Source organism: Hyla sarda, chromosome 12, assembly GCF_029499605.1.
Source record: "Hyla sarda isolate aHylSar1 chromosome 12, aHylSar1.hap1, whole genome shotgun sequence".
NCBI lineage: Eukaryota > Metazoa > Chordata > Amphibia > Anura > Hylidae > Hyla > Hyla sarda.
Genome location: NC_079200.1, coordinates 54,420,554 through 54,435,109, shown reverse-complemented (window position 1 = coordinate 54,435,109; position 14,556 = coordinate 54,420,554). Strand labels below are relative to the sequence as shown.

The 14,556-nt window shown below is 42.3% G+C and overlaps 1 protein-coding gene across 4 annotated transcripts in view; it reads left to right on the top strand.

The window, feature by feature from the left end:
* LOC130296360 (piezo-type mechanosensitive ion channel component 2-like) overlaps positions 1 to 14,556 on the top strand; it is a 141,678-nt gene that overhangs the window by 51,186 nt on the left and 75,936 nt on the right. For all 4 annotated transcript variants that reach the window (XM_056547795.1, XM_056547794.1, XM_056547796.1 and 1 more), the window contains 7 exons: positions 951 to 1,132; positions 1,767 to 1,915; positions 5,099 to 5,272; positions 5,379 to 5,420; positions 7,481 to 7,513; positions 12,423 to 12,526; positions 13,486 to 13,643. In XM_056547795.1, the coding sequence (XP_056403770.1) occupies positions 951 to 1,132; positions 1,767 to 1,915; positions 5,099 to 5,272; positions 5,379 to 5,420; positions 7,481 to 7,513; positions 12,423 to 12,526; positions 13,486 to 13,643 (842 nt within the window). The remainder of the gene's footprint in view (positions 1 to 950; positions 1,133 to 1,766; positions 1,916 to 5,098; positions 5,273 to 5,378; positions 5,421 to 7,480; positions 7,514 to 12,422; positions 12,527 to 13,485; positions 13,644 to 14,556) is intronic.

The following is a 14,556-nucleotide window of genomic DNA, read 5'->3' as shown; positions in this document are numbered from 1 at the left end:
TATAAAAAGTTCTATTTACAACAATACCCATAAGTTTCAGCAAGAGGTAAAGACCACTTGTCGATGACTTGCTTAGAGGATGTATTACCCTTGGATTATTTCCCATATATGCTTATTAATGCATATGTACCTGCATAATATAAGAATTGACAATGTAATTTAAAGTGGTTATGCTTGTGTTTAAAAGGGGTACTCCGAAACAGATTTGTAAATGACTTCTAATCCTTCCAGTACTTATCAGTTGCTGTATGCTCCACAGGAAATTGTATTTCTTTCTTGATTTATTTTCAGTCGGACCACAGTGCTCTCTGCTGACACCTCTGTCCATGTCAGGAACTGTCCGGAGCAGGAGAGGTTTTCTATGGGGATTTGCTTGTACTCTGGACAGTTCCTGACATGGACAGAGGTGTCAGCAGAGAGCACTGTGGTCCGACTTGAAATAATTCCAAGAAATACAACTTTCTCTGGAGCATAGAGCAGATGAGTACTAGAAGGATTAAGATTTTTGAATAGAAGCAATTTACAAATCTGTTTAATTTTCTCGTTTAAGTTCCTCGTTGATTTAAAAAACAAAAAACTAAATTTCCACCGGAGTACTCCTTTTATATTGCTGAAAGGTGAGCTCAAAGTTACCTAGAACAAATTGGGTAAACATTCCCTTAAATACACGGCTAAGTGCTTTTTTTTTACCCTCTCACTTGTTATTGCACAAGACATATTCTATAGTAAGTCTATGGATTTTGCAGCGACAAGTGAGATAGGGAGAGAAACACTTGGCTGTGCACTTCTTCCAGCTCTTTTTAGGGATCAGTGGGGATCTAAATACCCAGCTGATCAAAACTTTTAACTTTTTGACCTTTTTTTTTTTTTTTTTTTAATAAAGTGACACCATATCAATTTACACCTTGCACTTTACATTAACTTTCCATGCATTTTTTCATTTTATGCAGAAACCGAGGAACCTCCAAATGCATTCATGGAAATGGTTGGCTCCTTGGTGCGGGGAACACTGGTGAAGTACTGGATTTACTTTTGTGGTGCCATGTTTTTTGTCATCAGTTTTAGTGGCAAGGTGGTGGTGTATAAGATCCTCTATATTGTGCTTTTCCTGTTCTGCGTGTCTTTGTACAAGGTGAGAACAACTTTTGACTCAATTTTGATAGCTAAGCTATGATTAGTAGTTTCTTAATAGAAATTTTGAAATTCCTTAAACTTTACAAAGCTAACAAACCAGTGTTGCCAAATCCAGAAGCATTTTCGCCAATGTTTAAAGTGTTTTTAGGGCATGGCTGTATAGGACTTTTGAATCTATATTAGCCTCCTTATTTAATTGACCATTCCAGCGCCAAGATATCAGAGTATATAAAGATATGCAAATTAGGCTTTTGGACATTCCCCTTGGCTTCTAGATCACAGAGCGTGGCAGGGATTACGGTACATTACAACCTAATAACTACCAATCAGGGGCATAAAGGAGGTGACTAGTGCACAGATGGGGGTGACTAACTGGTGAAGGGGCCGGATTGTGCTGGGCTCTAGCAACCAAGGGGTAATGGACGAGAATATTTGTTTTCATGTACATTATATAGGTAGAAGGCACTGAGTACTGAGCAGTACACAACACCAGAAGCTGTGAAAGCTACAAAGTTCCATTATATTTATTTGACTTTTTGGTTTTGTAGCCCCTAAAGTATGTTGGGCTATCTAGCGAAAAAGAAAGAAGCAATTTTTAAATGTGTCCAATGTTTTTCCTGAATCATCTGTAGATCCATTATGACTGGTGGAGAAGAATCCTAAAGTATTTCTGGATTGCAGTGGTTTCTTACTCTATGGTGGTTCTCATTGCTGTCTACGTCTATCAGTTCAAGACCATCTCTGGATTTTTCCTTCAGATTCTTGGAATGTCAGAAGAGGGGTAAGAAAACAGGACACTTTCATATGGCATGGTAATACAGTTTGCAAACATTTTGGTCTCTGCTGCTATTTTATATGGATAGTTATTATTGATATACAGGGGCAGACTGACAACACTCAGGGCCCCCAGACAAAATAAAGCAAGGGCCCCCTTTGAGACTCCACCCCGGCCACACCTCTGTCACGCCCCTATCCCATCCAAACCCCTTCTCATGCCCCACCCCTACACACAAAATAAAATTATTTATATATATATATATATATATATATATATATAACATGATAATGTAGGTAAGATAAGTTTCCATAATCAACAATACCGGTATACAAGGAGGAGATCTATACCACCACACAATAACTGGATTATACCACAATACTGTACTGAATAAAACCACTATACACAGACCAGAAATTCCTCATACAGTGCCTATATAGTGGTAGATACCAACTGTACACAGGATCTGTATATCATATTAGTGATTATATACAGGACCACATAGAGGTAGATACCTGCTGTACACAGTACTGTATACCATATAAGTGATTATATACAGGACCATATGGCAGTAGATACCAGTTGTGCACAGGATCAGTATACCATATGAGTTATTATATACAGGACCACATAGAGGTACACCTTCTGTGTACAGGATCTGTATACCATATAAGTGATTATATACAGGACCACATAGAGGTACATATCATCTGTACACAGGATATATACACCATATCAGTGAATACAGTTACATCTAGAGAACTCACAGACGTCTTTTTGGATCAGTGTCATCCTCTTTGTTTTTCTTCTCCGTTCGGATCAGACCGCCATGACGACCTCTTCCAGCCAAAACTCATCTCTTTGGCATCTGCAGGACAAACATGTTTGACTGCATTTTTCCAGTGCCATCTCCTCTACGGAATCTCCCCATCTATAGGCCCCGAACTTTTATAATGCCCTCCTTGGTGTCCTGCACAGAAAAGGCAGGTAGGTAGGTAGCTAACTATGTAGTTAGGTAGCCAGATATGTAGGTATGTAACTAGCCAGATAAGTAGTTAGCCATGCATGTAGGAAGGTAGCTAGGTGGTTAGGTAACCATGTATGTAGGTAGGTATGTAATTATGTATTTAGGTATCTAGATTGCTAGCTAGGTAGTAAGGTAGCCAGATATGAAAGTAGGTAGTTCTGTAGCCAGGTATGCAAGTAGGTGATTAGGCAGCCACATATGTAGGTAGGTAATTAGGTAGCCAGGTGTATAGGTAGGTAGTTAGGCAGCCAGGTATGTAGGTAGGTAGTAAGCCAGCCCGATATGTAGGTATGTAGACAGGTATATAGTTATGTAGCCAGGTATGTAGATGGTTAGGTAGTTATGTAGCTAGATATGTAGTTATGTAGCCAGGTAGTTAGTTAGCCAGGTATGAAGTTAAGTAGCCAGGTATGTAGGTAGTTAGGCAGACAGGTATGCAGGCCAGGTTAGGCAGCCAGGTATATGGTCCAGGTTAGGCAGCCAGGTTAGACAGACAGGTATGTGGGCCAAGTTTGCCAGGCATGTGGGTCAGATATGTGGGGGCAGCCAGGTATGTGGCGGCAACCAGGCATGTAGGCCAGGTATGTGGGGGAAGCCAGGGATATGGGCCAGGTATGTGGGGGCAGCTAGCTGTGTTAGCCATGTATGTGGGGGCAACCAAGTTTGTGGGGGCAACCAGGTATGTGGGTGCAGCCAGTTATGTGGGCATGCCCTCCCCTTCCTTTCTCCCCTCCCTACAAAGTTAAAATAAAATAAAAAAAAGTAAAAAGGACATACTCACCTGTCCAACGCAGCGATCTCCTCTGCACAACCGCCGGCCGCATCTTCATCCTCCACAGTGCAGGCGCTGATGAGTGACGTCATCGACGCCTGCACTGCGTGCTGCGTGGGGGTAGAGGTTATGTCTCCTCTCTGTTTAGGCCACAGATGCGGAGGCTTTCAGCTGTATGTGCATGTGCCGTGCATACAGATGTAAGCAGAGTTAGTTTGTCTGGGGATCCAGGAGAAGGGTCCTGGATCCCCAGTAGCAGCGGCTGGCCCTTTACCCGGCCGGGCCCTCAGACGAAGTCCGAACGGACTGGCTGGTCAGTCCGTCTCTGGTGATATACATGGGTACCAAGAAGGAATACATTTCTTGACTAATACAACAAAATTCCATTACATTTGGTAAATAATTATAGCGAAGCATATGACTTTTCTTTAATATACGCATGTAAACTTACCCTATGGACATCAGTGCTGAGCCTGTGGCTTTCCAGTTGTTAAAATTTACAGCTCCCAGCATTCCCCGACTGTCTGTTACTATCCCGGTAATATAGAAAACAAAATCAAAGAAAGATGGGACAAAAATCACTCAAAAAATCACAGAAAAAAAGGCCACACTTACTAGTACAAGAGCAGGCTAGGCACCTATTCCCACTATGATACAGATCAGCCACAATGCTATATAAGAGAAGGTCGCACAGGTGCAAATCACTGATGAACAACCACTCACACGCCTATTCTTCATGAGGGGGTAGTTTCTTAGTAATATAGTTGCACACAGGCAATACACAGGGTGCCAGTTACATGATAACGTGTAGTCAACCATGCTGGCTTCCATCCTATTAGTGACACCCATACTATGCGATCAGGCAGGCTACCCAACATCTTTTATGTGCACCCCACAAAGCACTGAAACGCCAGGCTCCCCCAGCATTACAAGGCCAGACCACATCACAGAACCCCCCCCCCCCCCAAAAAAAAAAATTATATATATATATATATATATATATTTATATATACTCATATGATAAACATGAGGTATTATTGATACAATTATAATACTAAGCAGCTGCCTACCTCTTGAATAGTAGGAGTATGAGTGGTTGTTCAACAGTATTTTGCAACTGTGCGACCTCCCCTTATATAGCATTGTGGCTGATCTTCATTATAAAGGGAATAGGTGTCAAACCTGTCCTTGTATCAGTAACCAGTAAGTGTGGCCTTTTTATTTTTGATTTTTTGAGTACCATCAGGGTATGCTCAGATTTGTAGTTGTGCAGCAGCTAGAGAGGCATAAGTTAAAATGCTGATGTACCGTATAGAAACCTGACTTGACACATAAAGCTATATATGAGATCAGTAACAAATTCTTCTCTCCAACCTATATGAATGGTCAGACTAAGAGACCTGGGTTTGGAGCAGTACAGCACGGTGGAGCTGTTTGCGGGGATATTGCTTCCATCCTCCTTCCTCCTGGCTTGTATCCTTCAGCTTTACTACTTCAACGATGACTTCTTGCAGCTAACAGATCTCAATAACATCCCAGTGAATGAAGGAGGCATTGATGACAGGTCTGTATATAAAAGGCTTGTGTAATGTGCAATCTTTATTGCTGGCAGCACTTTTAGGGTATCGCAGTATTTACATTATATTATTTATGTTTCCTCCTGCAAACAGCAAAAAGAAACTGGAGAATCGTGTCCTAATTTTGGCCAACATGTGAGTAACACAATATTACTGTATGCATGTATGTGGATATATTATTTACCTCTTTGATTGACAGAATGCAGATTTTTTTTTAGAGATTTTTAATATTCTCTATTTTGAAGGCATTCATGTTGTAGCAAAAGGGAAGGAACATATGTTTTTATTATGGTGGGTTTTTATATAGAAAAAAATGGGAAGAAATAGGAAAGGAAAATTACAGCAGAGTAAGGGCTTGTTCACACTGCCAATGTGCTCCGGTAAAGGAAGTTCCGTCTGTCAGTCCATCGAGCATGTGGGAGTTGAGAGAGAAAAATACTACATAAACAATTTTTTTCCCACTCAACTCAAATAAATGGGATCCGTTGGAAAATGGTAGTGTCACTTGTGTCATTTGGTGTAAAAAAATAAAATAAAAAATGAACCCAGAACAGGGAGGAGCACAATGGCAGTGTGAACTTAGCCTTAGACTCCCAACGCATAGTCACCAACTGTATGTATTCATAAACACCAATTAACCGATAGAAGCCAAAACGTGTAAATTTGGACTCTAATTCAGTGTTTTCTATCAGGGCTTCAGTCTTTCTGCTTGATGAAATAGCGCAGACCTCTCGGCTATTCCATTGAGTAGTGAAAAAAAAGTATAATATCAAGGCTCAGACTGCGCAATGTATGGATGCTGACAAGGAGGATAGACAATCCAAGGTGCTTATTTCAATAAAATTAGCTTGCAATGTCTAACATCCTTGTCATCTTCCATTCACTGCTCACTCTGTGCTTTAAAGCAACCTAGGACCATCCCGGAACACAGCAGAATCAGAGCAGCAACCCATTGGAGACAGAGCCGCCATCAGGGCAGTACTAGCGGTACTGCTGTCAGAGGCCCGGGCCAAATAAACATAAAAAGAGGCCCCTTACTACAGAGGCTCTGTGGCATGTCCTATTGTTTTCTAATTTTACGTATGACATACATTTTCATTTTAAAATCTTTAAAGTAAATATTTCGGAGGGGAAGTTACCAAGAACGGCATATGCATAATATGGTTTTAAGTAAATTGCTACCCCTCCTACTGACGCCGGATTTATTGAGAGGTGTACATGAGAGTACTGGCTCACATTGGTCTACTGATATTGCCATGGTTTTGAATATACTATGATTAGTATTCACCTGCAATAAGGGTATGCTGCCATGAGAGTATAATAAATTGTGATAGCTTGGTATTATATTTATCCATTGATTCATCATATTTTGGCATATATCATAGTAATCTTTATTTAATATATACCCATGTATTGTTTTTTTTATTTTTTATAATTGTTTATTTAAGAGAGATTTTTTTATTTAGCCTTACTTGTTACCCTTTGCCATCATTTCTGTATGTAGATATCTTATGCATATGTAAGTTTTTGTTGTAGATTGTAGCACATTTAATGCAGGGAGATGCCACATTCCTTTCACACCACGCTGCGTCACCCCGCCCAAGCAGTGTAAATCCAGCAAAAGTGAAACATTTTAGTAGAAATAGATTTCCACCGGAGTTTCTGGAGCAGCATTCTGGAGTCCCATTGTATTGCCGGCGCTGACATGCCGGCGCTAAGACCGCATGGGAATGCGCTGTCTCATACACGTCATGACATGCGGTGTCCGCAGAAAATAATTTGGAATTTCTGTGCCAGATACATCTGGGTGGAAATTCTGCCTTGTGTGCCCATTGAATACAATGGGACTCTGCTGTTCTGGAATCTCTGGCGGATTTCCAATGTGGATTTCTGCACAGAAATTCTGGACGTGTGAACATGGCCTTACAGCTAGGAAGGAATAGTCACACCCTTGTAACAAGTGTACTGCACTATGGGCACAGAGTTGAATTTTCTCTTTTATAAATACCCTTATGTAGCATCTGTCATAGCGATACAGTGGAGCTACCCATTAGGGAGACAACTGACGTATACCCTACCCGCCAACACAAAAATGTTCTCTACCCTTACTGCCCTTTATTCCCACTTTTCACTTATTTACCTATAGCTAAGTTCTCTATAAGAGAAATCTCATTTTCTGTGTTTTCACTTTACAGGATAAAAGGAAACCTTAGCAATCTGAAGACCACGTAAGGAACTAACCAACAATTCTCCCCAGAAACTCCTGCAACAAAAGGCTCAATTTAAGAGTCCTTTAGTTTTATTATGTACTGTATAATACTTTCTATAAAGCAAAATGTGTAATAGTTAAATTATACACTTTTTTGGGTTCACATATTAATCTGTTTTTCCAAGAATGCAAAAGTTAAACATCTTTGCAAACAAATGTAGCACTTTTAAAGGTGTTTTAACATATACATTGTAATTCTGAGTTGATAGGGGAAGCTCCCCTGCTAAGGACCCTTGAAGACTAGCTAAGCTATAAAGATATGTGCAGAATACAACAGGCCCCATTATAAGTCAAAAGGGTCCATCAGGACATCACTGTGTGTTCCCATTTATCAGATATAAACAGATCCTTAAAGGGGTACTCTGCTCCTAGACATCTTATCCCCTATCCAAAGGATAGGGGATAAGATGTCAGATCGCCGGGATCGCGCCGCTGGGGACCCCCGCAATATAGCATGCTACACCCACCTGTAACTGCTTCCGGAAGCGCTGGAGGTTCTCTGGCTAATTCCTCCCGACCACGGGGACGGAAGATCGCGACGTCATGACTCCGCCCCCATGTGATGTCACGCCCCGCCCCCTCAATGCTAGTCTATGGGAGGGGACCCCGGCGATCTGACATCTTATCCCCTATCCTTTGGATAGGGGATAAGATGTCTAGGGGCGGAGTACCCCTTTAAAGGGAGCATTAATTTTATACTTAAAATGGTTTGGTGGGAGAAGAAAATAATGTACCTACCTGCTGCTGATCACTTCCAGTGATCTCTTACATGTTCAAATGAGAGCAGGAGGTGCTTAGAAGCAGAAACCACAGCAAAAGACAAGAATCCGTGGGATAAATGCCTATTTTGTGTCCTATGAGTAGTGATATGCATGTCCACTGAAGGTCCGGAGAGTCATTTCTGTAAATCTAGTTGAAGGAAGGGTCTTCAGTGATTATTTAGGATATTAAGTACGTTTTTAATGTCTGAAGTGGGGAACACGGGGAGCCAGGCAGAGGGAAATTATGAGTGGAATTATAATTAAACAGAGATTGTAAATACTTGTAGAATAGCGATATTTGTCCCCACAGGGTGTGGGGCATGTCATAAAGGAGTAAAACTCTGTGTCCCATTCAGCGGAAGAGAGGGTACTGGTGTAGGTAGTGATAAAATGCCAAGCTTGAAAATATGCAATAAAGGGAACAGTCAGTGGGTCATGTTTGTCACGTAGCATTTGAAATGACAATGGAGATTTGGATGAGAGGCCTAATAAGTTTAAATGGTGAACAAATGCCCTTAGCTTTATAATGTCTAAAGAATTTGAGATTCTTCACCAGAGTGACTAACAAAGTTCTTCATGGGTCCAATGATTTAAGTCAGCTAATCTTTTGTTAGAACCTCCACACAAAATTATGTGGAGGATATCATCCACAAAAGTGGCTATTTTAATAACAGGATACCCTTGATACAATGAATTATGGGGTCAATGGACAAATTAAAGAGAACAGGATAATGGGCATTCCTGACAAGTGCCCCAGAATATGGGATGGGTATTTCTCCTATTGATTGTCAGCACAGTGTGGGCCTGGTCATTCAGATGGTGTATATAGAAAGTGAATTTAATGTGCCAAAATTCCTGTCCAGTAAGATTGTAAAAAAATAAATACCAGGAGACCCTATAAAAGGCTTTTTCTGCATTTAAGCTAAGAAGCATGGATGCGGGTCTTGATTTGTCCCGTGGGGAGACCATGACTGCCACAGCTGTCTGTATGTTTTGGACAGAAAAGTGATTCAGAACCAAGCCCTGCTGGACATCTGAGAGAATAGAGGGTAAGATAGTATGAAGGCGGGGTGCTAAAATTGTAGAAAGGGCTGTTGGCCCACAGGACTGAGGGAGGATGGAGTCTTTATTAGGTTTGAGCCAAAGAATACTGTGGGCCTCTGCAAAGGTTGGGACGGTAATTAAGTCTTTAAATGCTTGTAAGTGATTGTAGAGTGTAGTAAGGTAGGGTTTTGGCAGAAGAGCTTGCAATAACCTGCTATAAATCCTCCTTAGTGAGGTCTCACTCTAGAAACTGTTTTTAATCTGTCGTGAGATTGGGGAGGAAAACAAAGTCCAAAAAGTGCTAATAGCCAATGTATATGTGGGAGGGACACAATAGAGGTTCTTGTAGTATTTAGAGAGGATGTCCAATATTTCAGCCTCAGAATGTACCCTACATTACATAGAGAAATAATGGACTTCAGGGTGCTATGGAGGCACATCAGTCTCCTGACTCAATTTGAGGTGGTCATTTGCTTCCAGTACATTTCCTGGGAAAATGCCACATAAGATGGGTAAGCACCTTATTCTGTTTAATCAGAGTGTTAAGACCCACCACATTCCATGAGACAAGTATCAGTGTAGTGTACATGTCAGTGCCCTGTAGTGTAGAGATACTCCATTCTTTCTCTAGTGAAAGTTCTAGGGGAGAGCAGATGAGGTCAGCAGGTGGCAATTCCACTTTGTCCCAGTGAGTGCAGATCATCACCGGCAATGTGGAGCAGTGTATCTTGTGGTTTCAAGGGCCGAAGAGAAGGGGGGAGACAAAAGCCTGCGAATCCAGGCCTAAGCCTACCACACCCGATGTTGAGCAGGATGCACCCAGGACAGAGAAGGGGTCACTGAAGAATTGGGGCCTTGTGGAAGCCATCCAGAGTTTCTAGTGAGTAGCGGTGCACTAAAAAACAGTGTGCTGTGAAGCAGGCTCCAGCAGTACAGGAGGGTGACAGTGCTGGGAAGGAGAAAACAATGTGCTATGCAACTGTGTAAGGTCAGGCTAAGGCTACTTTCACACTGCAGTTACGCCCCGTGGAGAACGGCCGTTAAGTTCTCAGCCATTAAGTTGTATTTTTTTTTTACTTTAACGGCCGTTATCTGGATGGGGCACAACGGGCAACAACGGGTCCTGATGGATCCTATTATAGTCAATGGGGGTCCGTCGGGCATCATTGTTTTGTAGCGGGAGAAAAAGACGGCACTTGCAGTATTTTTTTTCTCCCAAAATTCTCCCCCGGGTTCCCCGACGCCCATCACACTGCCGTGTCATAACAGCAGTGTGAAATTAGCCTAAGATGTCGTGTTTTAGTAGGTGCATGGTGTAGAAATAACAACTAACAGTTTTTGATGTCAGGGTAGCATTGACCTCATCGCTCCAAGACGCAGTGGCTTCCTGGGCCAAGTGCTGTGCTAATACCAACCACAGATGAAGGATAGAGAAACTACTGAATTTTACTTAGGAACTTGCAAAAAAATTACAGGTAGAGTTCAACAGAAGTACAAAGTTTGCTGCAGGGATCACAGTTGTTTCAGGGCACTATAGAACTTGTAGTCCTTGCTGACTAACTAGCTTCTTGCTTGCTGAATTATGTTCGGACTCTTCTGAATTGGGTTGTTTAACTTATATGAGACTCGGGAGCTGACAGACACTGACTCTACTCTCCACATAGGTATCTGGAATAAGAGCTTACCACCAGGTGAAAACTGTAGACTTATGGACCGGAGTTGCCAGAGGCTTTCTATCTCCTGTAATCCTCTTCTTTGCTAATGGGGTCCGCGGGCTCTCTTGGCTCTACTCCCCACAACAGACTTTCTGCTGACTTGCTGGTTGACCTGATGGAGGGATCCTGTGAAGGGTGCTGTAGCTCTGGAACATTTTAGTTAGTGGTGAGGTACAGGTACAGGTCCACAACAGAGGTCTAGACTAACTCCTCCCAGTCTAGCAGACTTGGGGGAGGCAGGACAGCAGCTCTGGTTGGCTAAAGCAAGCATGTGATCCTCCTGCACAAACAGATAAACCCATTAGGGCACAATAAAGCATATACATATGTGCATTGACAATACATTGCAAGGTAATAATAACAAATTTAAACCAGAGAAGTGGGCCCGGAGCAGACACAATAGGTGACATCCACCTGACAGGTCAAGAAGACAGGTTTTGTTGGCACCGGGACACCACACAACAGTCTCCTGCGGTACAAGAGGACGGCTGCACCAGGCAGGGGATGGTGGCATTCTGTAGATCGGTCTCCAGTGGAGCAAAAGGGCGACAGTGCTAGAAAGGAAACAGCTGTCAGTTGTCCTGGGATGCAGACCGCAAACATCAGAGATGGAATCCGGTTCTGACCTAAACGCAGGAGATCTCAACTTGCTCATTAGGAGGAGTAAAGGATGCCCAGTTAATTTTAGGGGGCACTGGGGACCTCCATTGAGATATAAAATATGAAGAATGTGCACCTCAGAGCAGTAGCACGCATGCAGCACTTCCATGCAGTTAAGTCTCAGGCCATAACCCCTACACTGAACCCTTTTAAAGAGCACCTGTCATCAAACCATATTTTCTAAACTAACTCACATTATATTGTCTAACTACTCCTATCACCCCTCCTGCTCTAAAATCACTGAAGCCTGTGAGAGCTGTGCCTCACCATGCCCCGCCTGCACTTCCTGAGTTTGGACTTCTGCAAGTCCGGGTGGAGACCAAATTAACTGTTTGGTAATAGAACAGAGCCACCTAGTGGTTGTTTTTTCAATCACATTAAAAACATATAAAGGTTGAGAATTTTAACAGCAAGTAACTAGTAAAGTGTCATAATAACATAAGGAACAATATATTAAAAGTTTAGTTTGGTGACAGGTACTCTTTAAGTATAGAATTAATGCTACATATGAAAGCGAGATGACTACAGAGGCAGTCCAGCTAACAGACAAAGACCAATTAGGGAAAATATTGCAAATAAGTAAAAATAAAAAATGTGTAAACTCCATGTATACCGAATAGTGTGCTGTCTCATGTATATGGGTATAAACAATTACATGTAATATTGATGAGTTCATGTTCTTCTATAGTTTAGATACTGATAAAAAGAAAAGTTCAAGTCAGTGCACACTGGAAAAAATTGATAACATTACGGAGGATGGAGATACGACAGAGGAGGATCCACAGGCTTCTGGTAATACATAGAACTTTATCAGTATAATAAGGGTCATTTATAGATGCTTAAAGGGGTTGTGCGCTGCCCTGCCTTCCGGAAGTTCATTACTCTGAACGCTGTGTGCGGGCTTCCGTGTTCACGCCCGGCCCCTCGTGACGTCACGCCCGGCCCCTCAACGAAAGTCTATGGGAAGGGGGCGCGACGTCACGAGGGGGCGGGCGTGACGTCACGAGGGGGCAGCCGCGAACACGGAAGCCCGCACACAGCGTTCGGAGTAATGAACTTCCGGACGCTGCGAGCGGAGCTCCTAAAGGCAGGGCAGCGCACAACCCCTTTAACACAGAATCCAGGTGGCTCATTTTAGGAAACAGCAATCTTAGCAATATTTCAGAAATGAACCAATCTAATACATATTAATGACTTAAAGGTAATGCTTTATTCTCTGATATACTGTTTCCTAATGGGCGCTGGGACATTGCCAGTCCCACAGACTGTATCTATTCCGTGCAGTATTCTGCCGAAAGAATGAAGTTCATTCTTTCGGTGGAGGAGTTTTAGTGGCATAAAAGCTCTGGTGCTGAAATTCTGTAGTGTGCACTGTGGAATCCCATTGACAGCAATAAAACTGTGCTGCACCGGAATTTCCGAACTGAATTTTAAAGCAGAAGCCAGCCTTACAAAAATATAATCATATGTTAGAGTAGTAGGGCTGCGTTCATGCTGGGTTCAGGCAGTATGTCAGAAGTATACATTGGATTGAATTTGATGGACTGGACACAGTGCACTAGTCACTACATTCGGGCCATTTCCTGGATATACACTTATTTTGCAGGTTTTAAAAGAGTAGCAGACCATGCATATGAGTTCTTCAAAATAAAAGTATATGTTTGGGAAATTGAGTGAACTAAGTCAATAGTAGACTTTGTTTGGTACCCAAATCTTCAGACGGCAAACTGAAATATTTTGTCTATTTCCAGATAAAAATCCATGGATGTTAGTGATTGACAAGCTAACGTCTTTGCTGCTGACACTGCTAAATTTTATTCACGATGTCCAAGTGCTTCTGTGGAGACTACTGGAATTGCATATCATCAAGATCGTCTCCATGATGGTCATCTGGATCACACTCCAAGAGGTATTTAAAGGGAGTGTGTCATCAAAAAATGGCCTATTGTTTAAATCAAGTTTTTCTGTAAAATTTCTGGTGGTATTCTTTTCTTATTTTCCATTATATTATAAAATAATCCAAACATCTTGCAGTTTTCATTCTGGACATTAGGCCTAATAATATGCTGACACTTCCTTTTCTGTACAGATCACACTTCAACATTCTTTTAATTATCATTGCAGACAGGATTACAGTGAAAGGTGACCCCAGTATATAGATAACAGTGAATCACACCATTCATAATAGAGCCCAGCCACCCGCCCCCTCTCTACCCAATGACCTCTGCACAAGTCACAGGCCATGCCTAGAAAACTCTTATAAGTGAATAGTGTCTGCTTCAGTCCATGATGCTTGCTGTAAAGAATATAGTATTTGGTTTAAATTGTAAAAAAAAAATCTAGGTGACAAATTCACTTTTAGGGTAGGGTCACACGTAGCACATCCGCAGCGTATTTCATGCTGCGGATGCTCTGATGGCCGTCCCCAGAGTGAGCTCCCTGCTGTGCCCGTGTGTCTTGCGTATCTGGGAGTCCAACTGTCGTGCATGCCCAGTGTACTCTCAGACATCCCGGCCGCTCTCGGCCTAGCTCAGGGAGCAGGGGGACCGACTGTGATGTCTGTGAGTAAGCTGCGCATGCTCTCACAGTTTACTACAGACTTTCAGATCCCTGTGTGTCTGCTCGTAGCAGCGGATTGCTGCTATGAGCGTACATGAAGGACACGGGCAGATCAGGAGGTTCACTCTAGGGATGGTCATCGGCGCATCTGTAGAGTGAAATTTGATGCGGATGCGATACGTGTTACCATTACCCTAAGGATTGTTTAGAAGCATAGAACAATAAACACAGAGACTGCGCTCTATAGTGCAATTGCCCTTGGC